At 40.9% G+C, this 27,751-nt stretch overlaps 1 protein-coding gene across 3 annotated transcripts in view; it reads right to left on the reverse strand.

The window, feature by feature from the left end:
* Positions 1-8,594: 8,594 nt before the first annotated feature.
* Positions 8,595-27,751, reverse strand: part of EPB41L5 (erythrocyte membrane protein band 4.1 like 5) — a 166,350-nt gene continuing 147,193 nt past the window's right edge. For 2 of the 3 annotated variants that reach the window (XM_045203052.2, XM_024569625.3), the window contains 5 exons: positions 27,071-27,161; positions 25,256-25,330; positions 14,730-14,771; positions 14,238-14,368; positions 8,595-10,927 (listed from right to left, as the gene is read on the reverse strand). In XM_045203052.2, coding sequence (XP_045058987.1) covers positions 10,861-10,927; positions 14,238-14,368; positions 14,730-14,771; positions 25,256-25,330; positions 27,071-27,161 — 406 coding nt within the window. In that variant the 3' untranslated portion in view covers positions 8,595-10,860. The remainder of the gene's footprint in view (positions 10,928-14,237; positions 14,369-14,729; positions 14,772-25,255; positions 25,331-27,070; positions 27,162-27,751) is intronic. The other variant, XM_045203051.2, reaches the window with a different exon arrangement.

Here is a 27,751-nt window from a genome sequence, read left to right on the forward strand (position 1 = left end):
GTAAAAGCAAGTTGATAAAAAGATAATGCAATGATAAATACTAATTTGGCAAAATTGTGAAGGTGGTCTGTTAATACAGTGACAAGTTGTTCCCTGGGTGCCTGGGACTATCCTGGCCTTAGCACAGTAAGTCCCAGGTCCCAGGAACCCTCTCAGTCCCAGGGAAACCCGCACACCTGGTGACTGTGTGAATGCCTGAGGTTTGGGAGATGAATCCAGGTATCAAAACAGACCTGGGGCAGCTCCTGGTCCAACACCCACTGAGTGCAGCCAGGCTTCCTGGCTCTTTGTGGAAAAATAGAAGTGTGGTAAGGAGAAAAATGGGAAACTGAAATTAAGGACATGGCAGGTGCCATGGAGCATAGTGATTGCTTAATCAATCCAGCATTCATTCACCAAATATTTGATGAATGCTGGCAGTGTGCTGAGTGCCCCAGAGGCAGGCAGGGACTAGCTTTTATGACCAGGGAAGACAGTTAGTTACCAAGTACCTCAAAAAGGGTAGTGACAGTGGAAATGGGCTGATCTTAGGATGCACACAGGACATCTAGAGGAAGTGAAGGGTGACATGAGCCCTCAGCAAGGAGCCTCAAGGAGAGGGGCCTGGGCACACCCTGGTACTTCCCTAATGAGGGAAGGCCCAGTCACGAGAGCCAGTGCAGGCCACTTTAACAAGTGGAAGCCGCACAGCCATAGGCTGGCTGGGAGCCAGCAAAGGAATTTGAATTCTGTGCCCAGGGCAAGGGAAGCCATTAAGGCTTCAATGCAGAGGAGGTGCATGGCCTCATTTCTGGCTGCAGTTGGAAAATGGAGTCACTCGACTGAATACAGGGAACCAACAGGAAGGCAGCTGCAGGAGCTCAAGGCAAATTTCGACTTGGGCATGGGGTATAGCAGCAGAAATGAGAAGGCGTTTCAGAGACCGATCCCAGGGGACTTGAAGACTGATCAGGCACAGGAGGGGAGACAGAGGAATGAAGGGAGGCAAACACCTCCCTGTGATCAGGACCGCAGAGAAGCAGCTATCTGGGCATGTGGTAGGGGTGGGGAGTGGGGGCTTTCATAGAATACTGTAAGTTTGGTGGAGTCTGAGGTGCTTGTGAAATATCCAAATAGAGCTAGGAGGGGGTCTAGGTGGAGATTTGGGTTGAAGACAGTGATTTTAGTGTTAATGCATCTAACCTTCACCCCACCATGAAGCAGGTACTAGTCTCACCCCCCGTTACCAGGACAAGGCAGAGGGGCTGACAGACAAGGTTCCAATAGGGTAGATTTGTATATTATTATAATTCAGTAAGAAATCGTACAAAACTGTTGGTTTGGTGCTGTGTTCTTTAATGTTCTAGGTGAGAACTCTGTGCCTTCCTGTCTTCATTAAGCACATTGAACAGACAGCTGTGCAAGGTGCCTGCAGCTGCCCTGACATTCCCATCGTTGATCCAGAGCAGGGTCTTCCAACCCAAGGATTCCTGGGGGATCGACGAGCACACGGAATTGGGTGTAAAACTGCCCATGTGTCCAGATTTGCAAGAGTCCCTAACTTAAAACCAGATTAAGAACCGGTGGCATTACTCAACAGTGTATCTGATTGTAACAACAGCCAACATATGGAAACAACCTAAGTGCCCATGACTGAGTGAATGGATAAAGAAAGTGTGATATATTCCAATGGAACATTATTTAGCCATGAGAAAGAAGGAAATCCTGCTATTTGTGGCAACATGAGTGGATCCTGAAAGCATTATGTTTTAGGTGAGCTAAGTCAAACAGAGAAAGAGAAATACTGCATGATCTCACTTATATGTGAAATCTGAAAAAGCTGAACACATAAACAGAAAGTAGAATGGAGGTTGCCAGGGCTTGGCGTTTGAGGAAATGGGGAGAGGTTAGTAAGAAGGCAACAAACTTTCAGTTATAAGATAAATGTCTGAGGATCTAAGGTAAAACATGTGATTCTTTTAAATGTTAAAATTTTTGTACAGAAAAAAAGAACCATTGGCAAACTGTGAGAGAGCTCCCTGGGGCGTGTGTGGGACGACCTACGAACACTCATCCTTTCTGTTCACCAGCTGGCTGCTACTTGGAGCTCCTGAAGGGATGGGACAAGGGGGATTCGGGATCCCAGGGTGAATGTGGAGAGACCACTGTGAAATAGAAAATATTAGCTGCAACCCAGGAAAGAGGGAAGGGCTGTTTATTCCAGGACCTCTGCAGCCTTGAAGGATGGCAGAAGTATGTGGATCTCTCCAGATCCATGCTATGGTTTTCTTTTCCAGGGGTTTTGCTTGAGGCCACGGAGGTTTGAAATGAATAAGTTTCTCCAGTGGAAATCCTGGGCCCAGGAAGGAAGGGCCTCCGGGGCGCAGCATAAAGTGTGGTTACCCTTTGTGGTAACTCCGACTGAGGGAAGCAGCCTGGAAAATAGTCCCGTGGAAGCTGAGACCTGAGATCCTGCGCTTATAACCTGGGCCAGTGCCTTTCCCTTGCTGGACCTGTTTTCTTTTTCTTTTTAATTGTACTTTATTGATTATGCTATTACAGTTGTCCCCATTTTCCCCCTTTTCCCCCCTCTACTCAGCCACCCCCACTCCCTCAGACAATCCTCACACCATTGTCCATGTCCATGGGTCATCCATATATGTTCTTCGGCTACTGTATTCCCTGTACTGTCCTTTACATCCACATCACTATTCGGTAACTACTCATTTGTACTTCTTAATCCCTTCACTTTTTTTGCCCATTCCCCCAACTCACCCTCCCATCTGGCAACCATCAAAACGTTCTCTGTCTATAATTATGTTTCTGTTCTGCTTGTTTATTTTGTTTTTTAGGTTCAATTGTTGATATATATGTATTTGTTGCCATTTTGTGTTCATATTTTTGATCTTAAAGAAAACACTTGAACATTTCATATAGTTCTGGTTGGGTGGTGATGAACTCCTTTAGCTTTTTCTTGTTTGGGAAGCTCTATCTGTCCTTCACTTCTAAATGATAGCTTTGCTGGGTAGAGAATTCTTGGTTGTAGGTGCCTGCCTTTCGTCACATATTTGTTGCCAGTCACTTCTAGCCTGCAAAATTTCTTTTTAGAAACCAGCTGTCAGTCTTATGGGGGCTCCCGTGTAGGTAACTAACTGGTTTTCTCTTGCTGCTTATAGGATTCTTTTTGTCTTTAACCTTTGGCATTTTAATTATGATGTGTTTTGGTGTGTGGACCTCTTCAGGTTCATCTTGTTTGGGACTGTCTGTGCTTCCTGGACTTGTAAGTCTATTTCCTTCACCAAGTTAAGAAAGTTCTCTTTCATTATTTTTTCAAATAGGTTTCCAATTCTTTGCTCTTTCTCTTCTTCTTCTGGAACCCCCATGGTGTGAATGTGGGTAAGCTTGAAGTTGTCCCAGAGGCTCCTTACACTATCCTCGTTTTTTTGGATGCCTTTTTCTTAATGCTGTTCTAATAGGGTGTTTCTTTCTCTCTTAAATTCCAAATCACTGATATGACTCTAAGCTTCATTTACTCCACTGTTGATTTCCTGTAAATTGTTCTTTATTTCAATTAGTGCATTCTCTATTTCTGACTGGTTCTTTTTTATGGCTTCCATGCCCTTTTTTATGCTGTTCTAAGTTCACTGAGCATCCTTATAACCAGTGTTTTGAACTCTGCGTCTAGTAGACTGCTTGTCTCCATTTTGTGTAGTTTTTTCTGGAGTTTTGTTCTGGTCGTCCATTTGGGCCATATCTCTTTGTCTCCTCCCTGCCCTGTGTTTGTTTCTCTGTATTAGGTAGAGCTGCTACATCTCCCAGGCTTTGTAGAGTGGCCTAATGTAGTAGGTGTCCTGTAGGGTCCAGTGGTGCTGCCTCCCCGATCACCCAAACTGCGTACTAAAAGTGTGCCCACTGCGTGGGCTGTGTACATGCTCCTGTTGTAGTTGAGCCTTGATTACTATTGGCACATCCAAGGTCAGCCACGGCTTGTGTCCTGTCTCAGTTCACACAGTGTAAGCTGCAAAGTGATCTGCAGATGGCTGCTACTTGTGCTGGGCTTGGAGGTGCCCAGGTGAGGCCAAGCCGTGAACCAAGGCCGGCTGCTGCTAGTGCTGAGCCTGGAGCATCTTATTGAGAGGTGTATATTGAGACTGCCCCTCAAACAACAGGGGCTACTTGTTTGAGAGAATTTACAAAAATCTGAAGCATGGGCCAACACAAGCCATTGGTATGGGAAAGTTGATGGAATCTCAGATATGGCACCTGCCTGCTGGCTCTGTGGCTCTGTGGGGAGAGGGCTCAAAACAGGAACAGTGGCTTTTGCCAGCACTTTTGTCTGAGAGAAAGCTGCTCCTCAGGTTCTTGCCCTGATGCCAGACACTTCAGTTCCTCCCTGTATGTCTCTGATGCCTTTCAATCTGCTGCCCCCGCACTGGAGCTCAGAGGGAGTGAGTCAGGGTAAGTCTGTGCACAGGCCCTTTAAGAGGAATTGCCAGGAGTCCAGCAGTTTGTCATTCCACAGCGTCAGTCCTCACTTGTTTTTACTGCCAGAAGTTATGGCAACTGCTCTTCCTGGCACTAGAACCCTGGGCTGGGACCCTTCACTCCTTAGATGTCCCGCCCCATTCTTATCTGCCTCATGTGGGTGTAGGATCAGCCTGTTCTGGGTCTCTGCCCCTGCTACCATTCACAGTGTCGTTTACTCTTTAATTCCATTCAGCTCAATTTCTGATGGTTCTGAATGGTGGTTGTTCTTTAGTTTAGTTGTGGTTTTGATGTGGTTGTGCGAGGAGGTGAGCCGTGTTTACCTACACTGCCATCTTGATTGATCCACACACTGAGAAGCTAGGACCAGATCATCTCGAAAATCTATTCCTGCTTCAACACCCTTATTTCCTAGCTTGAGTGCGAAAGCTAGCCCTTATCTTTGCATGGGGCACTTGACTACAGAGGGCTGGAGTGCATCCCAGAGCACATGTGGGCAGGAGCGACCCAGCGGTGTCTCAGACTCTAAGCACAGTTGGGTTGAATGTCTACTGGTACAGATCAGCACGGTGCCACCAAACCAACCTGAATTTCTTTTCTTGGGCTTTCACTATCTGAGCTTTGCAGTCACCCTCTTTGCCTCTCCTGCACTTTCTTGGTTCTGACCACAAAAGGCCTTTCTATGTGGCACGCTGGCTTCACCTGTGTTGTTTTGGTATTCCAATATCCATTCCCTTCCCTCTGGGCCTTGTCACGGCCTCGTCATGGGCCCTGCCCTCTGAGGCAAGGTGTGGGCACACAACTCAAGGTGCCAGTCGAAGCTCCCTGCCTGCAATATGAGCAGTAGGCAGAGGCCAGGCTGTTCCTGCTGCAGATGGAGTCCACATCTTCTCCCCCTCACTTGGGCCCATCTTCCACCTTCCTGTTGGTGCAAAAAGCTCCCCATGTTTTTCCAATGAGTCATTTTGCTTAAGTTGGTTATTTGTCAAGACTTGACAAGTAACCAATTTGAGCAAAATGGTTTTGTTTGGTTATTGCCAAGAAAATCCCATTTAGGAGAGCTTCCAGCACAGGTGACTGAGTCCAGGTTCCTGCTTCTCCCTGCATACCCTTTCCTAAGAAAAGCTCCTTGGTTTCCAAGGCCCAGTGCTGCCTGCCTTCCAGGCAGAGAGAGGAGGGGAGGGGGGAAAGATGAGACTTCATGAGCTTGGCCAACACCCCACGGTGCTCACTCTGTCCAGCACAAGTCCCAAAAAACAACCGAGCAGCACTGTCTTTGCTGGGATGGTGCCATGCACACCTGGAGAAGCCTCAGAGTGGGGAGGGGAGGGGGCAGACGTTGTGCCACGGTCTGAATGGATCACTTCAGGAAAGCAACAGAGGCACAGCTTTAACACTGATCTAGTCTCAGGGCTATTAAGCTGTAGAGCTGTGGTTCTATTGCTCCAGGCTGCTCCTGGGAATGACCACTGTGGCCTCCAGGATGTGCTGTATATAACCAACCAGGTTCTTAAACTCCCAAATGCCTCTACTCCCAAGTTCACACCAAACATACTTAACTGAACACCCCAAACTGGGTGCTACTTCTGTTCACTCCTTCATCTATCTTCCTATTAACACCAACTCTGATCTGACAGTTCTGTTGGGGAAACGGCCAACGTGTCAGTATTACACGTCCAAGAAACAGAGATGACTCATACAAATGTGTTTCACAAAAACTTTATTGTGGACACAGCTACAGTTGTCGCTCTAGCATACAAACTCACGGTTCAGTGCAGTGCTTCTAACACAGAAATCTGTGGACACAGTGAGTGAATAGTGCACTTGATGTAAAAATAAGTTACACTTTAAAAGCTACTGCAAAGCTTTACACATATAAAAAGTAAACCCAAAATAGTTAATGAGGTCCTAATTACTGTCTTTCCTATCCAGATATGAAGATAAAAAGAGCCAAGGATCTGTGCTAAGATGCCTCTGGGTAAAGAGAAATCCTGGGAAGTGGCTGATTAATTGTCTCAAGCAATGTGATAAAGGGACCTATGATCCTCTTAGAACTGGAAACAGTCACAGCTCTACCCACATGTTAGCGCAGCAGAGTTCGGCCCAGGGTACGTTTGTATAATCCTAACAAATTTCCTCATCCTGGCTAAGAGTATGAAACCTTCCAGCTTTCTTCTGATCATTCAAGAACCAGAGTGTCTCAAGTTTTGAGAGGAGGAAAAGGACAAATGACATAGAAATAAATGTACATTTAGTGTGCAGAAGATTTCATCTTTCTAAGCAATTAAAAGGCTAAGGGCAAGATGAATGAGGAAACTGGTGACTCCTCACAAAGACCCTCAGAGCTGAATTCCCATGACTACATCTTGTCCATGTGTGAGGGAAGACCCAGCATCTAGAAATGTCAGGTGCCCCAAGAGGCAGATGATGCTGAAGAACATATCTGAATAACTCCCTGACTCCCAGGGAGCCACTCTACCAACCAACAAAGCTTAAGATCAGGAATCAGCACCTATTTTTGTAAATGAAACGTCTCTGGAACTCAGCCGTGCTCAGGCATTTTCCGTTGCCTCAGCTACTTCTGCACCACAGCAGAGTGAATTGTAGGGTGTTAACTACCTCTGCTTTCTAAAGAATGTTCCCTGACCCTCGCTCTAAATGGGAAGACAAGAACTTTGTTACTCAAGACCCTTACCTACAGAGAAATGTCAAAGATTTGTAAGGGACTGCCAAGTACGTCTGCTCCAACAAGATTCCGGGGGTGACACTTGCGCTTTCATCCCAGGGCTCATCTAAGAGAGAAGGCAGACGGGCCCGTTTTAGTCAGAACTGAGAAGCACACAAGGATAAGCCGTCATGATGCAGCCACCGCCCAGGGCTTTCATCCTGAATTGCCCACAGAACATCTGGGATTGTGCAAAAGAAGACAAAAAGTTAGCAGACTGCAAGGAATATTATATTTCTAAGAATTTTTCTTAAAACAACATAAACATTTTAGGAAAGTTGCCAGTCTAAATTTAGCAAGATCAAAGGAACCTAATCATTTCTTTGTTCAGCAGTTTCCAGGAAGGCAGGAATGAAAGAGCAGCCAGCGCTCCTTTGTGCACAAGGTGATACTCCCAACCATTAGTAAGAAACAGGATCTTTTCTTCTTCCAGTTCTGAAGAAGAGTCTAGGGCAGAAAGCTGAAACCTACCAATTACACCACCAGGCCTACTCTGGCCACCCCCCTCCCCCAGGGCTGTAGAGTGCACTGGTTTGCAGTTCTTGTCCTTCCCGCTCCTCCAGGGCCGGCTGTGGCAGGGCATGAGGTAAGTGTTCCCAGAGTAGTGCACACAGCAAACCGTTATAAGGTAGTGACAGCAACGCCCCACAGACAAACGAAGCAATGGCAAGAGGACAAAAGTACCACCACTTTCTAAGCACCTGCCTAAGATCCACTCCTGGTCACAGGTTATTCATTCTTAACGAGTTACCAGAGTCATATTGCTATTCCTAATCAGTTACCAGTACTGGAAAATCCGGGAAGAAAATAACCACAGTGTAGTTGAGTCTGTGGCTAAAGCAGCCTTGTGTGATTTTTTTGTGATTTGGGTCCGTTACCTCAGCTATAAATCACTTCCAATCTGCCTTCTAGGGGAGGAATGAGAACAGCTTTCTGGCTGGAGTGTTCAAGCAAGCTATTGTTCTTGCTCTTTTCAAAGATGATCTCATTACTCCTAACTGACTTAAACGTTGCCATTATTTCTTTTTAGCTACATATATTGTGCTATTGAATGAGAACCTCACTTAGATACTGAAAAACTTCCTGCCCAACTCACAGTCATTTTGAACAGTAAGTAGGGCTATTTCCCTCATCTGAGGCTCAGACCTTTATTTAGTTCATCAGGTGATATAGATTTGCAGTGGGTTGTAACCTTTTGGAATGAGGTACTATGCCAGGAAGGTCACCAGCCGGTGGAGCCACCACAGCTGTCCCTCTTCCCACTTCAGTGTAACCAGCCTGCCCTCTTAGGCAGCATTATCTCAAATCTCCCTCTGCTACCATCCTGTATGGACACACTCGCGCTTCCCTCTCCTGGGAGACAGACTTCTCCCCTCCCCTACCTGACACATTCACAGATACCCCCAGCCCTCCCCTCCCTCCCTCCATTCTCCGGTAAGCAGAAGGAGATGAGCTTCCCAGCAGCTCTGGGATGACAGAAACAGCAGGTACGACAGGAAAGGTATAGCTGATCTGTCAGGGCTAATTCATCATTCAGGTGTTCACTTCTGTGTTTACCACTTCATGTCAGGACATGAGACATTTCCTTTGAGCTTGAGACTCACATGAATTGTAAGGAAGTCCCTATCAATATTTGGACTTGCAAGAATACAGGTGCCTGAAGACACAAAGGTCATAGAATATTTTCAACAATTTAATTCCTAAATTTTAAAAAGTTTAAAATGAGGACGGTCCTACTTTACACATTGGATGGAAAATTTAGGCCTTCCAAGCCAGTAATGCCTTAGGTTGTTCTGTGGTTAAAAGTACAACTTGAACCTTTCAGCACATGCAGGGTTGTCAGCACACTGAAACTTTGATGTCCAGTCCAGTGTGTCCTGGGTCAAGCCCCTCATTCTAAGTGTCATTTACAGCGGGGAGAAAATTTGTTTACAATTAAGAATTGACAAGAGCTCCACCAATGAAATTCACAAGATTGGCATAATGGCTAAGAGGAGGCAGCCAGCAAGAAGTGGCAACTTTCTTTCCTTCAGCAAAAATGCTTTGTGCAAAAGTGGTTTCCAGTCTCTACAGCTTCCTGGGAAACAGCACAGATTAAAATTCCTGCGCTTTCCAATCAGATGCTGCTGTGCGCTTGCCGGAGCACACGAATAGCTCAGGGAAGTCCAAACCATGAGTTTTAAAGATCATAAACTGGATGTTCTTTTATGCTGAGCAGCACAAATTAGCACTTAATTACACACATATCATAGGACAGGAAACTAAGAAACAAATTCCAGGAGGTATAGTTAAACATCAGTCCTTGACAACCGGGATTAACAATGCCTTTACCAACATGGTTTCCACATCATCCTCATTCCCAACAGCAACTGAGGTTTGCCTTATGCATTCTAAGATTTAAAACTAAACAGTGTTTTTCTGGATGTTGGAATTTCATGTGGTTATGTTTACACTTTTCTCTATTTTCTATAATGGGCATGCCCCACTTTAACATCCAGAATTGTTTTGGACAGACCAAAAGTGAGGAAGAAATTCTAGAAGACTTTTTAAAAACTAACATAAAATTTCTAATGTAATGTGGGATGTGAGTTCTTTCAGTATGTAGTGTATACTTTAGACATGGTACACGTTCAAGAAACACCCCCCTCCCATGCCCTGATTCCTTATTTCTGTCTTGGTATGTTTTGTTTCGCTTTCTTCAGTTTGCAATCTCTAAACTTATTCAGTTTATATTAAAAGGAAATGGAGCTTATGTCCCAACAGGCACCTGCATGGAGCAGTGCGGCCCAGAGAGAGCTGCGCTGCTCCTCCATCACCTGTCTGTGAGGGCTGCACTCCCCCCAACCCCCACCCCCGCTCAGGAAGAGGTATGGGGGCCTGAAGGTCGATGCCCCAGGGTTTCCTTAGCCAACTCTACCCCTTTGGGCTGAAGAGTTAGAGAAATATGTGTTGTGCCCGCGACAGTGCTTTCTGCAGGAAGGCAGAGCTAAAAATGATGGGTAATTGATTGCTCTGTAGCTCTTCTCAAGGTATATCTTACCTTGATGTAAACTGGGAGTACCTAGAAAGCCAATCCAGTAAGAATTCAAAAGTATGGGCAACATTTGAAAACCCTCTTGTGTTCTAAACTTCTCTTTAATATTGTGATAATTATAAAAACAAGAAAGCTAGCACTTCATCTACCCTCATTAACATCCTAAATTCTTTATTTCCAGTTAATGCACAGAAAAGTGCAATTTTTCCATCAGGTTAAGGACCCTCACGCTGATATTAGAGAAACAAGTAACTGACTACGAGAGACTGCCGCGTTATGGAGGCATTATGAACACTTACAACCACTAGGTGGAGCCAAGAGTTTGAGGGAAAATCCCTGGGAAAATAATTCCCTTGTTTTAGAATTTTAAAACATCAATAAACTTAAAGAAAGCGAAAGACCAGATATCCTCATTTGGGAAACTATGCAGTATAATTAAACCCTTCCAGTTGGACAAAAATGTAGCTGTTTTTTTTTTTTTTTTTTATAGAACTGAAGTCAAATTAAGGCAAACATTTTTTACAAGACAAGTAAAGGGCAATCTCCTGAATCCAATACGTTCAGCAGAAATTGATTTCTGGAGAAACTGCTGGAGGGAGCTAAACATTCCAGTTATAGGAAAGGAGGAGGTAATCCCTTAGAGCTCAGTTGTCAGTAAACACTTCTGCTTCAGGATGGGTTCTTCCACCAAAGTTGGAGCAGAGCTGAAAGGAAGAGAATGAGTTATTCGATTAAAGCATTTGAGATAGAAACAACATGCATCTCTTCCCAAGTGCCACATCAGCACGATGAGTGAATTACGAACCTAAATGACTATGTTGTAATACCTAATTTAGCAATGAGGTATTCCACAGGAGGGAATTTTTCTAGATAACTGATGCATATTTCATCTTGAAATAAAATTTAAAGATACTGATTTCACTTACTTCCTTGAATAAAACACACCAAACAGACACTTAACCAGTTCTTAATGAGTCAGAGTTATTATTACAAATATCAAGAACAGCACTGTGCTGAGCATGGCAGCAACCTGCTCAGGAAATACCAAGTGGGCTGTTCTGTGCTTCTTTACGTCTCAGACGTCTGTGTCTCCGTCCCTATACCAGTTAGTATCTTTTGTTAGAGCTATGAGAAAGACAGAAGTATATGGGCTTTGCAATGAGGGCCCAAGAGTCTCTGCTATAAGTGAAAAGCATGAACTTAGGTGCAAGAATGTAACAAAAAAACTTTGTATCAACACATACGGTAGAAAGGACATATAGCTGACCCTTGAACAATGCAGGGGTTAGGGGTGCCAACTCCCACGTAGTTGAAAATCTGTATATAACTTTTGACTCCCCCCAAAACTTTACTATAGCCTCTCAGTATCCACGGGGGATTGGTTCCAGGACCCCCGTGGATACCAAAAATCCACAGATGCTCAAGTCCTTTATACAAAATTCTATAGAACAACGCATACGGTTGGCACTATGCATCTGTGGATTCTCGACTTCAGAAGGAAAATGCTGTTTACCATCTGCGGTTGGTTGAATCTGTGGATGTGAAACTCAGGAATATGGTTGGCTGACAATATATTTATTTTTAAAATCTGCACATAAGTTGATCTGTGCAATTCAAATGCACGTTGTTCATGGGTCAATTGTAGTTTAAAATAGCAAAAGGAAGCAGCAGTCACTTCTATCACTCTCTCCATTCCTACTACTTAGAGACAAACACTTTTGACTGGGTTTTTTTTCTGGTAGTCTTCCTTCACTTTTCTGTATCTCTCTGGTTCTGTAAGTGTAATCCCTGGAATTTGTTATAAATGCAGATTCTCAGACACCACCTCAGATATACTGAGTCAGAGTCTGAGGGTGGGCCCGGGAACCTGCCTCACCTTGGGAATCTCCTACCTCACCCTTAGCTGTCCCTCCTCACCTTACTGACAGATAACATAATAGTAAACCATGAAAGGAAAAGACAAATCAATTTAAAAACAAATATAAATTCTAAAAGATAGAACCGTAACATTTTTATCTAACAAAGGCTTCATTAAAAAACGATAATAAGGTCTACTTCATAATTTTGTAGAAAACTGTTACTGACAAGGAAAAAGAAAACAACTATTCTAGTAATAGAGGAAAGAGTTAACCAGTTTCAATTAGGTTGAATTAAAGAAGAATTGACATTATTTCATTAATTATTATTTCATTTTATTTTTCCTACTAACAGATGCCTAAAAACTGCAATTGAGAAAATTTCCTGAGTTCCAGCCAAGATGGAGGTATAGGTAGAAGCCCTTTGCTTCCTCGCACAACCAAAAGGAGGATAACAACCAATCTAAAATCAAAAAACAACCAGAAGTGCCAGAAAATCGAATGGCATGGAACTCTGACAACCAAGGAATTAGAGAAACAGTCAACCAGACCACCCAGACCAACAAGACTGGTAAGACAGGCAGAAGGAGAGAACCCACAGCAAGGGGATGGACCTCGCCCTTGGGGCTGGCTGAACAGGAAACTGAGACTCAGAGCTGACTGTAGACTACAGCGGGGGTTGCCACAGTGGGAGAAACTTCCAGTCTCACAAGAGGGTTCATTGGAAAGTGGGGCTAGAGCAGAGCAGATGTGCTGCATTATTCCCTCTCTGGCCCCACCCCCACAGACAGTGCCTCAGTGCAGCGCAGCAAGGAGGGTTGCCCTGCCCAGGTGAATACCTAAGGCCCCGCCCCCTACAGTTTAACAGGTGTGCCAAGACAAAGAAATAGGGCCCAAATGAAATAACAGAGCAAAACTTCAGAAAGAGAGCTAAGTGGTGAGGAAATAGCCAACCTATCTGATGGAAAGTTCAAAGACCTGGACATCAATATGCTCACAGAATTGATATGCTCACAGAATTGGCTGAGCTTGGTGGCAAAATTAAAGACCAAATGAAGGATACCCAAAGTGAAATAAAGCAAGATATTCAGGGAACCCCAACAGTGAACGGAAGGAAACCAGGACTCAAAGCAACGATTTGGAACAAAAGTAAGAAATAAACATCTAACTGGAACAGAATGAAGGAACAAGAATTCAAAAAAATGAAGAGAAGCTTAGGAACCTCCGGGACAACTGCAAAAGTTCCAATATCTGAATTATAAAGGTACCAGAAGAAGAACAACAGCAAGAAATTGAAAACTTATTTGAACAAATAATGAAGGAAAACTTCCCCAATCTGGCAAAGGAAATAGACTTCCAGGAAGCCCAGAGAGTCCCAAAGAAGTTGGACCCAAAGAGGAACACATCAAGGCACATCATTAAGTTACCCAAGATTAAAGATAAGGAGAGAATCTTAAAAGCAGCAAGAAGAAAGGAGACAGTTACCTACAAAGACTATCAGCCAATTTCTCAAAAGAAACCTTACAGGCAAAAAAGGGCTGGAAGGAAGTATCCGAAGTCCTGAAAGGCAAGGATCTACATCCAAGATTGCTCTATCCAGAAAAGCTATCATTTAGAATGGAAGGGAAGATCAAGTGCTTCCCAGATAAGGCCAAATTAAAGGGTTCATCATCACCAAGCCCTTATTATATGAAATGTTAAAGAGACTTATCTAAGAAAAAGAAGATGATCAAAAACTTTAACAGTAAAATGACAACAAACTCAGAACTATCAACAACTGAACCTAAAAAAAACAAAAAACAAAAAACAAAAAAACAATGAAAACAAAAACTAAGCCAACAAATAGAACAGGAACAGGATCAGAGAAATGGACATCACGTGGAAGGTTTTCAGTGTGGAGGGGGAAGGGAGGAATAAGAAGGAAAAGGTACAGGGAATAAGAAGCATAATTGGTAGGCATAAAATAGATGGAGAGAAGTCAAAAATGGTATAGGAAACAGAGAATTCAAAGAACTTACATGTACAACCCATGGACATGAACTAAGAGGGGGGGATGCTGAAGGGTTGGGGGATGCAAGGCGGACAGGGAATAAAGGGGGAAAATTGGGAAAACTGTAATAGCACAATCAATAAAATACACTTAAGAAAATTTCCTTACCTGGTCACAGCATCCACCAAGAATGGTGCTGGGGGAGAGATCAGCAAGATTCCATCTCCGTTACCATGTCCCTCATTCTCCACTAAGGATGGTCCATTTCCTGTGAGTCCATTAGAAAGGATACCACTCTGCTGAGGGAAACATACAGCATGTGTGAGTAGAGGTGACAATACTTATTCAAGGGTCAGCACTTCAGCGTGACGTCTGTCATCTTCCCTAATGAGTATGGTATAAAAGGAAGATGGTGTTGATGATCATAATTGTTTTGGTTTGTCTTTAACCATCCTTCCCTTCAGATTTTTATTTTTACTTTTGTCATCATCTATAAGCATTTATAAACAGAAAAGTTAAATCACTAGTTTGAAGCCATTATATCAGTTAACAGAACTTTGATAACAACCCCTTGTTTTTAAAGAAATATAAGAGCCTGGTAATCCTTTAGGCCTCACTCTGAAAGGGTAACAAATAGAAAAATTACAAATATCAACTTACTGGCACAATCCACCGGGGTGTGATCTTGGATGTTGAAGGTACCTAAAATAAATTTTATATATGTATTTATCTTTAGGGTACACTGAATTATTTTCATAATTATACTCATCATGCTTTCTTCTACTACAAAATGCACTGGAGGACATAGTTTTTAATGGTCCCTTTGAGCTGATACGAACTAAATCCAAGAACCTTTCCTACAACACAGATATCACACCTCACCACTTAGAAAACTGTCATAATTTTGAGGCTTTCTTTAATCTAAAAATGTACTACTCCAACAACACTACTACTACTTTCAGTTCATTTATTTTTAACTTTTAATTATTTTATTGTTGTTCAATTACAGTGTCTGCATTTACCCCCCACCACTACCCCCAACCCCAGCCAAACCCACCTCCCTCCCTTGCTTTCACCTCGCCCCTTGGTTTTGTCCATGCGTCCTTTAGAGTTGTTCCTGAAAACCCTTCCCCCCATTACCCGCTACCACATCTCCTCCGGTTACTGTCAGATTGTTACTAATTTCAATGTCTCTGGTTATATTTTGCTTGTTTTTTTTCTTTTGTTGATTATGTTCCATGTAAAGGTGAGATCATAGGGTATTTGTCTCTCACCAACTGGCTTATTTCACTTAGCATAATGCTCTCCATCCAGGCTGTCACAAAGGGCAGGAGCTCCTTCTTTCTCTCTGCTACATAGTGTTCCATCGTGTAAATGTACCATAGTTTTTTGACCTACTCATTTACTGATGGGCACTTAGGTTGCTTCCAGCACTTGGCTATTGTAAATTGTGCTGCTATGAACACTGGGGTGCATAGGTTCTTTTGGATGGGTGTTTCAGGGTTCTTAGGATATAGTCCTAGCAGTGGAATTGCTGGGTCAAAAGTTCATATTTAGTTTTCTGAGGAACTCCATACTGTTTTCCACAGTGGCTGCACCAGTCTACATTCCCACCAACAGTGCACTAGTGTTCCTTTTTCTCCACAACCTCTCTAACACTTGTTTGTTGATGTATGATGGCCATTCTCACTGGTGTGAAGTGGTATCTCATTGTGGTTTTAATTTGCTTCTCTCTGATGGCTAGTGATGCTGAGCATCTTTTCATATGTCTCTGGGCCCTCTGCGTGTCCTCCTTGGAGAAGTGTCTGTTCAAGTCTTTTGCCCTTTATTAATTGGGTTGTTTGTCTTCCTAGAGTGGAGTTGAGTAAGTTCTTTATATATTTTGGAGATCAAACCCTTGTCCGAGGTATCACTGGCAAATATATTTTCCCATATAGTTAGTTCTCTTTTCATTTTAATGCTGTTTCCTTTAGCCATGCAGAAGCTTTTTAATTTGATAAGGTCCCATTTGTTTATTCTTTATGTCCCTTGCTTTACAGGACATATCAGTGAAGGTGTTGCTGCATGGAATGTCTGAGATTTTCCTGCCGATGTTTTCCTCTAGGACTTTTATGGTGTCATGACTTATATTTAAGTATTTTGTCAACCTTGAATTTATTTTTGTGTATGTTGTAAGTTGGAGGTCAAGTTTCATTTTTCTGCATGTAGCCGTCCGGATCTCCCAACACCATTTGTTGAAGCTGTTTTTACTCCATTTTATGCTTCTTCCCCCTTTGTTGAATATTAATTGATTGTAGAGACTTGGGCTTACTTCTGGGCTCTCTGTTCTGTTCCACTGGTCTGTGTGCCTGTTCTTATGCCAATACCAGGCTGTTTTGATTATGGTGGCCTTTTAATACAGTTTGATATCAGGTATTGTCCCCCTGCTTTGTTCTTCTTTCTCAAAATTGCTGCAGCTATTTGGGGTCGTTTATGGTTCCATATAAATTTCTGAAATGTTTGTTCTATATCTGTGAAATATGTCATTGGTACTTTAATAGGGATTGCATTTAATCTATAAATTTCTTTTGGGTAGTATGGACATTTTGATGATGTTAATTCTTCCAATTCATGAGCATGGTATATGCTTCTGTTTATTTGTGTCTTCATAATTTCTTTCTTCAGTGTTGTGTAGTTTTCTGAGTACAGGTCTTTTACCTCCTTGGTTAGGTTTATTCCTAGGTACTTTATTTTTCTTGTTGCTATATGAAATGGGATTTTTTTTCCTGATTTCTGTTTATATTTCATAGTTGGTGTACAAAAATGCCTTTGATTTCTGAATATTAACATTGTATCCCACTGTTTTGCCAAATTCATTTATTAGGTCGAATGGTTTTTGGGGGAGTCTATAGGATTTTCTATGTACACTATCATGACATCTGCAAACAATGACGTCCTTTTGCTTTCCCCTTTCCAATCTGAATGCCTTTTATTTCTTTTTTTTTTGTCTGATTGCTGTGGCTAGGACTTCCAATACTATGCTGAATAGGAGTGGTGAGAGCAGGCATCCTTGTCTTGTTCCTGATCTTAGTGGGAAAACTCTTAAGTTTTGCCCATTAAGTATGATGTTGGCTGTAGCTCTCTTGTATATGGTCTTTATTATGTTGAGGAATGCTCCCTCTAGTCACACTTTGCTAAGTGTTTTTATCATAAATGCATGCTGTACCTTATCAAATGCTTTTTCACATCTACTGATATGATCATGTGATTTGTCTTTCATTTTGTTTATGCAATGTATTATGTTTACTGATTTGCAAATATTGTACCATCCTTGCATCCCTGGGATGAATCCCACTTGATCATGGTGTATGATCTTTTTAATGTATTGCTGGGTTTGTCAATATTTTGTTGAGGATTTTAGCATCTATGTTCATCAGCAATATTGGCCTGAAGTTTTCTTTCTTTGTTGTGTCTTTATCTGGTTTTGGGATTAGGATGATGCTGGCTTCATAAAAAGAGTTTGGGTGTCTTCCAGTCTTCCATCTTCTTGGATTTTTTGGAATAATCTGTGAAGGATAGGGGTTAGCTCTTCCTTAAATGCTTTGTAGAATTATCCTGTGAAACTGTCTGGTTCAGGGCTTTTGTGCGTTGGGAGTTTTTTGATTACTGCTTCAATTTCATCTGCTGTTATTGGTCTGTTCAGGTTTTCTGCTCCTTCATTCAGTTTTGGAAGATTGTATTTTTCTAGAAATTTGTCCATTTCACCTACGTTTTCAAATTTCTTGGCATACAGTTCTTCATAGTAATTTCTTACAATCCTTTGCATTTCTGTGGTATCAGTTGTAATCTCTCCTGTTTCATTTCTAATTGTGTTTATTTGGATCCTCTCTCTTTTTTTCTTGATGAGTCTGCTTAAAGGCTTGTCGATTTTGTTTATCTTTCCAAAGAACCAGCTCCTGGATTTACTGATCCTTAGAATTGTGCTTTTAGTCTCTATGTCATTTAGTTCTGCTCTGATCTTGGTTATTTCCTTCCTTCTGCTTGCTCTGGGCTGTCTTTGTTGTTGTTCTTTGAGGTCCTGTAGGTATAGGGTTAGGTTGTTTGTTTGAAATGTTTCTATCTTTTCTTAGGTAGACCTGTATTGGTATGAACTTCCCTCTCAGGACTGCCTTCTTTGTGTCCCATAAATTTTGGGTTGTTGTGAGTTCATTTTCATTTGTTTGCAGATACTTTCTGATTTCTTCCTTGTTCTCATTCTTGACCCATTCATTGTTTAATAGCATGCTATTTAATCTCCATGAGTTTGAGTGTTTTTGAGTTTTTTCCTTGAGGCTGGTTTCTCGTTTCAGTTCTTTGTGGTCAGAGAAAATGATTGATATGATTTCAATTTTCTTGAATTTGTTGAGGCTTGTTTTGTGTCCTATTATGTGGTCTATCTTTGAAAATGTTCCATGTGCATTTGAAAACAATGTGTATTTTGCTTTTTTGGGATGAAAGGCTCTGTATATATTAGTTAAGTCCATTTGATCTAGGACATTGTTCAATGTCACAATATCTTTGTTGATATTTTGTTTGGAAGATCTATCCAATTTTGACAGTGGGGTATTGAAATCCCCTAGTATAATCGTGTTGCTGTCAATATCTTTCTTGAAGTCCTCCAAGATTTTCTGTATGTATTTGGGTGCTCCTATGTTGTGTGCATATATATTTACAATGTGTGTGTCTTCTTGATGGATTCTCCCTTTGAGTACTATGAAGTGACCTTCTGGGTCTCTTTTCATGGCCCTTAGTTTGAAGTCTCTTTTACCTGATATGAGTATTGCTACCCTGGCTTTTTCTTCCTGTCCATTTGCTTGGAAGATTTGTTTCCAGCCCTTCACTTTCAGTCTTGTAGGTGTTTTTTTCTGAGGTGGGTCTCTTGTAGGCAGCATATGTGTGGATCATAATTTTTACCCATTCAGCTATTCTATGTCTTTTGACTGGTGCACTGAATCCATTTATGTTTAAGGTTATTATTGATAGTTACTTATTCATTGCCATTTTAATTCCTTTATACCTCTCTCTCACACTCTTTTTCTTCCTTTTGTTAAAGCAGACCCTTCAGCATCTCTTGCAGTGCTGGTTTGGAGGAGGTGTATTCTTTGAGGCTTCTTTTGTCTTGGAAACTATTTGGCCTTCCATTTTAACTGAGAGCCTTGCTGGATATAGCAGTCTTGGTTGCAACCTTTGGTTTTCATTATTTGAATATTCCTTGTCAATCTACTATGTCTTGGAGTGTTTCCATTGAGAAGTCAGCTGCTAGTTTTATTGGGGCACCCTTGTATGTTACTTCCTGTTTCTTCCATGCTGCCTTTATGATTCTTTGTCTTGGAATTTTGCCATTTTAATTATGATGTGTCTTGCAGTGAGCCGCTTTGGGTTCCTCTTGCTTGGGACTCTCTGTGTTTCCTGGATTTGTGTGACTTTTTCTCTCATCTGATTAGGGAAATTTTCCATAATTAGTTTTTCAAACTGGTTTTCTATCCCTAGCTTTTCCTCTTCTCCTTCTGATATCCCTTTTATAAGGACATTATTGCGTTTCACATGGTCCTGCATTTCCCTTAACCTCTCTTCATTCTGTCAGAGCCTCCTTTCCTTTTCTTGCTCATTCTGGGTGTTTTTTTCTACCTTGTCCTCCAGTTCGCTTATCCGATCCTCTGCTTCATCGAGCCGGCTTTTGATTCCTTCTACTGTGTTCTTCAGTTCCAAAATTGTATTCTTCATTTCCTCTTGGCCCTTGTTGATAGTTTCTATTTCCTTTTTCGTGTTGATATAGTTTGCAGTGAGTTCATTGTAGTTTCGCTGTAGTTTTTGGTAGTTCTCTGTGAATTCATTGAGCTTCCTGGTAGCCATTGCTTTGAACTCAATATCTGATAGTTGACTTGCCTCTATTTCATTTAGCACTTTTTCTGAGACTTCCTCCCTTCCTTTCATTTGGGGATTGTTTCTCTGTCTTCCCATTGTTTGTGAGACTCTTCTTGTTAGCCTCTGCTTCTTAAATTGGTATGTTCCGACTCCCTGGGTTTATGGTGTGACATCTATCGTAGAAGACCTGTGAGATTCAGTATTGCAGTCTCCTTGATTTCCTGAGCTCGCTTGTCTTGGAGTGTCGTTTATGTTGGCTCTCTGTATGTCTTTGGGGTTTGATTGTTGTTGGGTCTTTCTTTGGTGGGTCCTTCCCTCCAGCTGGTTAACTGAGGGTGACTCCATCCACCATGTCTTGTATTTTGTTGTGCAGGTATGGACAGGTTGTGTTGAAACTGGTTCTTCTGTCTGTACGAGGTTTTGAGGCTTCTCTCTCGCTATTGTTCAGTTGTTTGTTCTGGGCAATTTCTCCACTGTTTAGCTGTATTTCCAGATCGGTCCTGGGTTGAGGTTAGTGTGGCTTCCACTCCCTCCTTCACCTTCTTCTGTTGTTATCTGTTGGTGGTTCCTTTGTTCCTGGGTTTCCTCTTCCAGTAGGTATACTGGTTTCACAGCTCCAACGTACTTTCTGTTCCCATCCTACTCCCAGATTGGTAGCAATTTGAGGACAGCAGCATGTGCTTCCTTGTGTGGGACTCTGGGCCTCCGGTTCCAGAGAGAGAACAGACATTGCTAAGAACTGAATCTGTTGGTTTTGACTCAGTAGAGGGGGCTGCCTCTACTTTCAGTTCATTTAATAGGACTTTTCCCCACTCCAGCATCAATTTAACATTTTATTTTCTGAAATTTTAGTTAATTACAAATCATAGGCTTCAAGGCTTGGTAGGATTCTGAAGAATGTGCTGTGACAAATTAAATGAGTAACACAAAATATACACAGGAAAAAAAAATCTCTGTACATACAGGTCATTCTCAAATTATTATGTATGTGTATAGGTAACAGCAATAAGAACACCCATATTGCTCCTGCTTCATAGGGCCCTTTTTTATACTCATTTTAATGTTCAATTTCCTAGACCTTACTTTTATTTGTAGAATTATAAGCTAATAAATTCCCCCAGTTCATGGAAGCTTAGACTAGCCTTTGCACTGATAGTCTTAGGTAGTCTTCTGATAAAAAAAAAAAAAAATCAATATAAATCCAGGTCTTAATAAATTAGGTAACCATCAGAAGAATAAAATTACAAAGTATGATATTCCCAAGAATATTAGAAAATGGACTTTTACCACAGGAAGTAAGAGAGAGAGAAAAGAAAAGAAACAAACAAAAAATGGTTTGGCAGAAACAGGTCCTGTAATTACCATACTTAAAGTAAACATAAGTGGATTAAATTCAATCAGAGAATAGAGAATCTCAAAAATATTCTGAAAACAAGATCCAGGAAAATATTGTTCACAAAAGGTCCATTTAAAGTCAACAGATCCAGAAAGACTGAAAATAAAAGGACAGAAAATTATATACTGGGCAATACAAACTTAAAAGAAAGCTAGGGTGTCAATTTTATACCAATCTAAGGGAAATTAAGAGAGGAAAAAAGGAGCAAAGAAGGACCCTTTAGAGTGCTTAAAGGAACTTAAGAAATTATAATTATCATCAACATATGTGCAACTCATAGCATATATTCAAAATATGCAAGACAAAAATAGATCTAGCAACACGTGAGAAATGGATTAATCAATATTATAGACAGATACTAAAAACACCCTAGAAGCTGACTGAATATTCACGAGAATCAGCAGATTAGCAATAAAAAAATTCAGCAGGTCTCCTAGACACAAAACCAACCTATTAATTTAATAGTGAAAATTAAATATCACAATATCATTAAAATTATATTTAGGATTTAACCTAACAAAGAATACAGAAGACATATAGAGAACATTTAGCAACTGAAATAAAGATGAGAAATTAGAGATATACATCAAGTTAGTGAAAAGGAAAAGATTTTAAAATGCAAGTTTTCCTCAAAATAATCAATAAATTTAATACAGACTCCATTAAAATTCAGACATATTTTGGAGGGCAATCTGACATACTGATGCTAAAATTTATAAGTGAAGATATATTAGATATTAGAATAGATTACAGAGATACACTTTGCCTCCTCACACAATGAAAAGGACAACAAATTTATAAACAAAAAATAACAAGAACTGCCAGAAAATCTAACTGTATGGAAGTCTGACAACCAAGGAGTTAAAGAAAAGACTTTCATCCAGACAAGTAGCAGGGGCGGAGATGGGCAGCCAGGGTGGAGAGGACTTGCAACAAGGTGGTGGCAGGTGGATGGGTGGTTTCACATTTGTGTGCGCATAACCGGGAAGAACAACCGGAGAGTGACACAACCATGCAACCCAGGGTTCCAGTGCAGGAAACTAAAGCCTCAAAACCTCTGGCAGTAAAAACCTGTGGGGGTTGCAGTGGTGGGAGAGACCCCCAGCCTCACAGAAGAGTTCGTTGTAGAGCACTACAGGGTCCTAGAACATACATAAACTCACCCATCCAGCAATCAGCACCAGAAGGGCCAAATTTAAAGTCAGCAGAGAGCCCAGCAAGTGTCATTGTTTCCTCTCAGAACCCTCCCCCACAGAAAGAGTCATAACCCGGTGATGTGGCTTGTCCCACCCTGATGAGTACCTAAGTCTCTGCCCCTTACTATGTAACAGCTGTGCAGAGACAAAAAATTATGGCCCTAATGAAAGAGCTGATCAAAGCTCCAAAAATAGAACTAAGTGATGAAGAGATAGCTAACCTATCAGATGCAGAGTTCAAAACACTGGTAATTAGGATGCTCACAGACTTGGTTGAGTATGGTCAAAAAACAGAGGTAAAAGTGAAGGCTATAGAAGGTAAAATGAAGAAAAATGTACAGGGAACAAACAATGAAGGCAAGGCAACCAGGACTCAAATCAACGATTGGCGCAGAAAGAAGAAATAGATATTCCACCACAACAGAATGAAGAAACAAGAATTCAAAAAAATGAGGAGAGGCTTAGGAACCTCCAGGACAACTTTAAATGTTCCAACATTGGAATCACAGGGGTACCAAAAGGAGAAGAGGAAGAACAAGAAACAGAAAACTTACTTGAAAAAATAATGAAGGAGAACTTCTCCAATGTGGCAAAGAAAATAGACTTCCAGGAAATCAAGGAAGCCCAGAGAGTCCCAACCAAGTTGGACCCAGAGAGGTACACACCAAGGCACATCATAATTACATTTTGTAAGATTAAAGATAAGGAGAGAATCTTAAAAGCTGCAAGAGAAAAGGAGACAGTTACCTACAAAGGAATTCCCATAAGACTAGCAGCTGATCTCTCAAAAGAAACCTTGCAGGCAAGAAGGGGCTGGAAAGAAGTATTCCAAGTCATGAAAGGCAAAGACCTACATCCAAGATTACTTTATCCAGCAAAGGTATCATTTAGAATGGAAGGGTGGATAAAGTACTTGGCAGATAAGGTCAAGTTAAAGGAGTTCATCATCACCAAGCCCTTATTATATGAAATGTTAAAAGAGACTTATGTAAGAAAAAGAAGATGATCAAAAACTTGAACAGTAAAATGACAACAAACTCACAACCATCAAAAACCAAACCTACAAAAAACCAAGAATGAACTAAGCAAACAACTAGAACAGGAACAGAATCACAGAAATGGACATCCCATAGAAGGTTATCAGCAGGGAGGAGGATGGGAGAGAATGGGGGAAAAGGTACAGGGAATAAGAAGCATAAATAATAGGTACAAAATAGACAGGGGGGATTAAAAATAATATAGGAAATGTAGAAACCAAATAACTTATTATGTACAACCCATGGACATGAACTAATGGGGGAAATGCAGTGGGAGGGGAAGTGCAGGGCAGAGGGGAATAAAGGTGGGGGGAATGGGACAACTGTAATAGCATAATCAATAAAATATATTTAAAAAAAAAGAATAAATTACAAAGCCAGAAAAATAAAAACACAATACTATTGGAGCAAAAAAAGAGAGGGCCAACAACTATGTAAATGAATCTGTTAGATAAAGATGATTCACATCCCAGGCAGGATGGAGAGGGATGGCACAAGATATCATTACACTACTCAGAACGGCATGTAATTTAAAACTCATAAATTGTTTATTTGTGGAATTTTCCATTTTATATTTTTGGACCATGACTGACTGCGGGGAACTGAAACCATGGACAACTGAAACTGCAGATAAGGGGTGGCACTGCTGTATACAAATATTGAGTTATAAGGTTGTATCCCTGAAATATATGTAATCTTGTATACCAATTTTATCCCAATAAAAAACCTAAACCACAACAAAGAGAGAACCCAATGAAACAAAATAGAAAGATTAGTTACAAACCAACTGGGAAAGGATGGATTATTTAGCAGATTACATTCAGAAAACAGGTCTTTTATATGGATAAAACACATAGTTGGGTTATATCAAAACCACAATTGATATCCCTTCCCCCCAACACTCAACCTGTTCAAATGGGTTAAAATCCTATATGTGAAAGATGTAATAAAATTATAGCCAATAGAAAAAACAATTTCTCAGGCCACACCCTACACTTATCAAATCAGAAACTTTGAGGGTGGAATCTAGCAATCTGTGTTTTAATTACCTGCAGGTGATTCTGCTCCATACCCAAGTTTGAGAACTAATGATCTAAGTAAACGTCCAGCACCATAAAAAGTACCATCTGTACTTCCAAGCCTTTGGAATGATATCTAGTTCCTACGGGAATTCCTGTCATATTACTCATAAGGCACTAAATGAGTTATCTGTATACCTTTCATCCAACTAGGTTTTAAGTCTCAGGGGGAAAGGAACTATTGTATTATGGTCACAGTACTGCACACGGCATCTCCCATAGTGCAACAATGATCAATATGTTCAATGCCACCCATTCTTATGCTCCCAGCTTTTTTACATTTTTTAAAAAATTAAACATGTCCTTATTGTCTTAACTCTTTTGAAGCTGGTTTGTCACCGTGTATCCTCTGTTATTTACAGTATGGTGGGGAGTTACAAACAGGCTTACAGTAGTGACACCCCGCACAGTGCCACACACATTCGAACTGGTAGAATTTTACAGCACAGAAGGCAATGCTAAGTGGTTACTGAAATATGGGCTCTTATTAAGTGAGAGGTTTTACTAAGTTGTAAAAAAGGCAAAAACTGGAATATAGTGGCAACATTTTCAAAACAGAAATTCCTTTCCATTTGCTGTTTTAAAGCATATTTACCTGAGGTGTGACTGTGTGGTCAATTAGGTTCTCAGTTAGAGATAAAAGCAAAGCATCCAATTCATCTGCAGCATCCTATGGAGACAAAATATATATAGTTGTTAAATGACCCACTAAATCAATCATCAGGCTCATTTTTTCCACATACTTTCAAATTATAATTCTGACCCAGGCTTAATTGGTGCTAAACTTTAAACAAACAGGGACATTCAGGAATCATGGCTATTACGGATTCCACTTTTGCTTGGAGGGGAACCTAGACTACAATCAGAACATTAAAAAGCTAGCTGTATTGTGAATTTGCAGATACTATTTCTTTTGGTGAGATAAAACTTGGGTAGGGTTAAGACTGTCTGGCTCTTAGACTAGAAGAGAAAGGTAGAAAGTTCAGCACAGAAGACAGGTGAGTAAGGAGATGATGCTTCTTTGCCTTTTTTTTTTTTTTTTAAGGAGATGCTTCTTTATCCGGGTGTATGGAAGCTTCACTGTTTGAAAAAGAGGACAAAATGAACGCCTCCCATAAATTTTAATGGAGGCTTTTGTTTAATTATTACTTGGAGCACTTTATGGAAGATGCAGCTCCGTACTGCAGTGTGTGCGCATGTGCATGTGTGCTGTTTGTAGGGACAGGAAGAACTTTGAAAGTACAACAGATAAAATTCCAATCCGGAAGTAAGGGACATAAGCATCTAATGTGTAGTACATAACAAAAAAGGCCTTTTGTTTATAAGATAGAAATTCCATTTCTATCTACCCACTTTCAGGCCATGGTGAACTTCTGTTCATGTTTCAATATTCAATTTTAATCACACATACGAAAAAATTGTTCTCTCTCTTCTTCATCTCCCTCCTCCTATCCCACACCTCCCACCCTGTGGCCTGGGTGAGTGCTCCAAAACAGCTTGTGCAGACTTCCACCACAATATATTAAAATTCTCCCTTCCAGTGGACTATAAGCCAAAAGAAACCATGTTTCATTCTACTTTAATTTCCAAAGCCTAGCATGATGTCTAGTATGTATTATATATGCATAAATCTTTGAACTTAATGTCCTTCTCTGTTCCAAAGTCTCAGGTTCCACCTAACATTTTCAATTAGTCAAAGATGTCAATATTATCTGTTTAGAATTCTAATTGGCAGAAAGGAAGCTCCTGGTTGTTTCTTTTTTTAACCCAAAATTCTGAAAAGTCATATACCTCAATATTAACTAGACTATTTTTGGGTACTGGGAAGAATATATGTGACTTCTACTTTTTTCTTTTTGAAATAGTTGGTAAATTTCTACAATAAATGTCCTTATGCAATAAAAAAGCATAAAGGTAAATGTTCATTTACAAGAACAAATTTTCATTTAACTTGCAAATTAAAACATTCACTGGTCAGTGAACTAGGCTCTGTGATGTCTGAACTGGTGAGGGTGTGGCAGCTGTGATGAGCTGCTTATACTGCAACACGATGACAGGTTGCTTGTATTTCAGAAAGTTTATTTCTGAATAAATACTTAGTGTCTACTATGTGCCATGTGCAGTTTGAGACATTAGGGAAGCATTGCCAACATCCAAAAAACAAAAATACAAACAAAGGCCACCCAAACCCCAAAATACCAACAAATAATACAAAAACTAGAGAAAAATCCCTGATATTTATCATGAGGGATTTGACAATAGGACTTTCCCTAAAGAATTCAGTCTCAATGCTTTTCTCATGACTTAAGTTCTGGTGTGAATCAGAAATCACCAGATATCCATGGTTGTACTACAGGATTCAATTCAGCATGGTCTTTGAGGAAACCTTAAAAAGTAAAAGTATTGTTACCTTTAGAACAGAACCACTTCCTGCAGGTGTGGTGTGCACTGGAGCAAGAGAATCTTCAGGGAGGGGCATATGATTCTCACTTAATACAGAACTGGGAAGAAAATATAAATTCATATCACGGAGGATCTATACGGGTATAGGCAGTATTTTCAAAGAAAGGCTTCGGGAAAGAAGCATAACAAATTCACTGGGAGAATAAGAAATTACAATTTGTGAGGAGCATGATAGAGTCAAGGTCATACTTATATGCTTTTGTGAAATCCTTTCCCATTCACCACACAACAGTGTCAAATCCAGGTTAGACTCACTCACAGATCGATCAAAGTGTGGGCTACTTTCCCTCCTAAATCTCACTGAAAGGACAGAAAAGATTGATCTTGAGAAGAAAGGCAGTTACACAAAAGACAGATGAATAGATTGATTTTTAAAAGCTGTTATCAAAGACACAAATAAGAAAGCTCAGTGGAATGGAAATTATACAAAATACCTGAGATATGGGAAAACTGCCAGGAAACCATAAGGAGAAGCCCTCATTTAAGGACACAGGTTGGAGACCTCTGCTGAGAAAGAAGCAACACCTAGAATGCTCTAGCTGCTACAACAGGACCAGCCAGGTGAGAGGACGCCAGAGAATATGTTACCTGTAGGCCCGACAGTAATGACAAGGGTGTTTAACCCCAG

Source organism: Desmodus rotundus, chromosome 2 (genome assembly GCF_022682495.2).
Source record: "Desmodus rotundus isolate HL8 chromosome 2, HLdesRot8A.1, whole genome shotgun sequence".
In the NCBI taxonomy this organism is placed as follows: domain Eukaryota; kingdom Metazoa; phylum Chordata; class Mammalia; order Chiroptera; family Phyllostomidae; genus Desmodus; species Desmodus rotundus.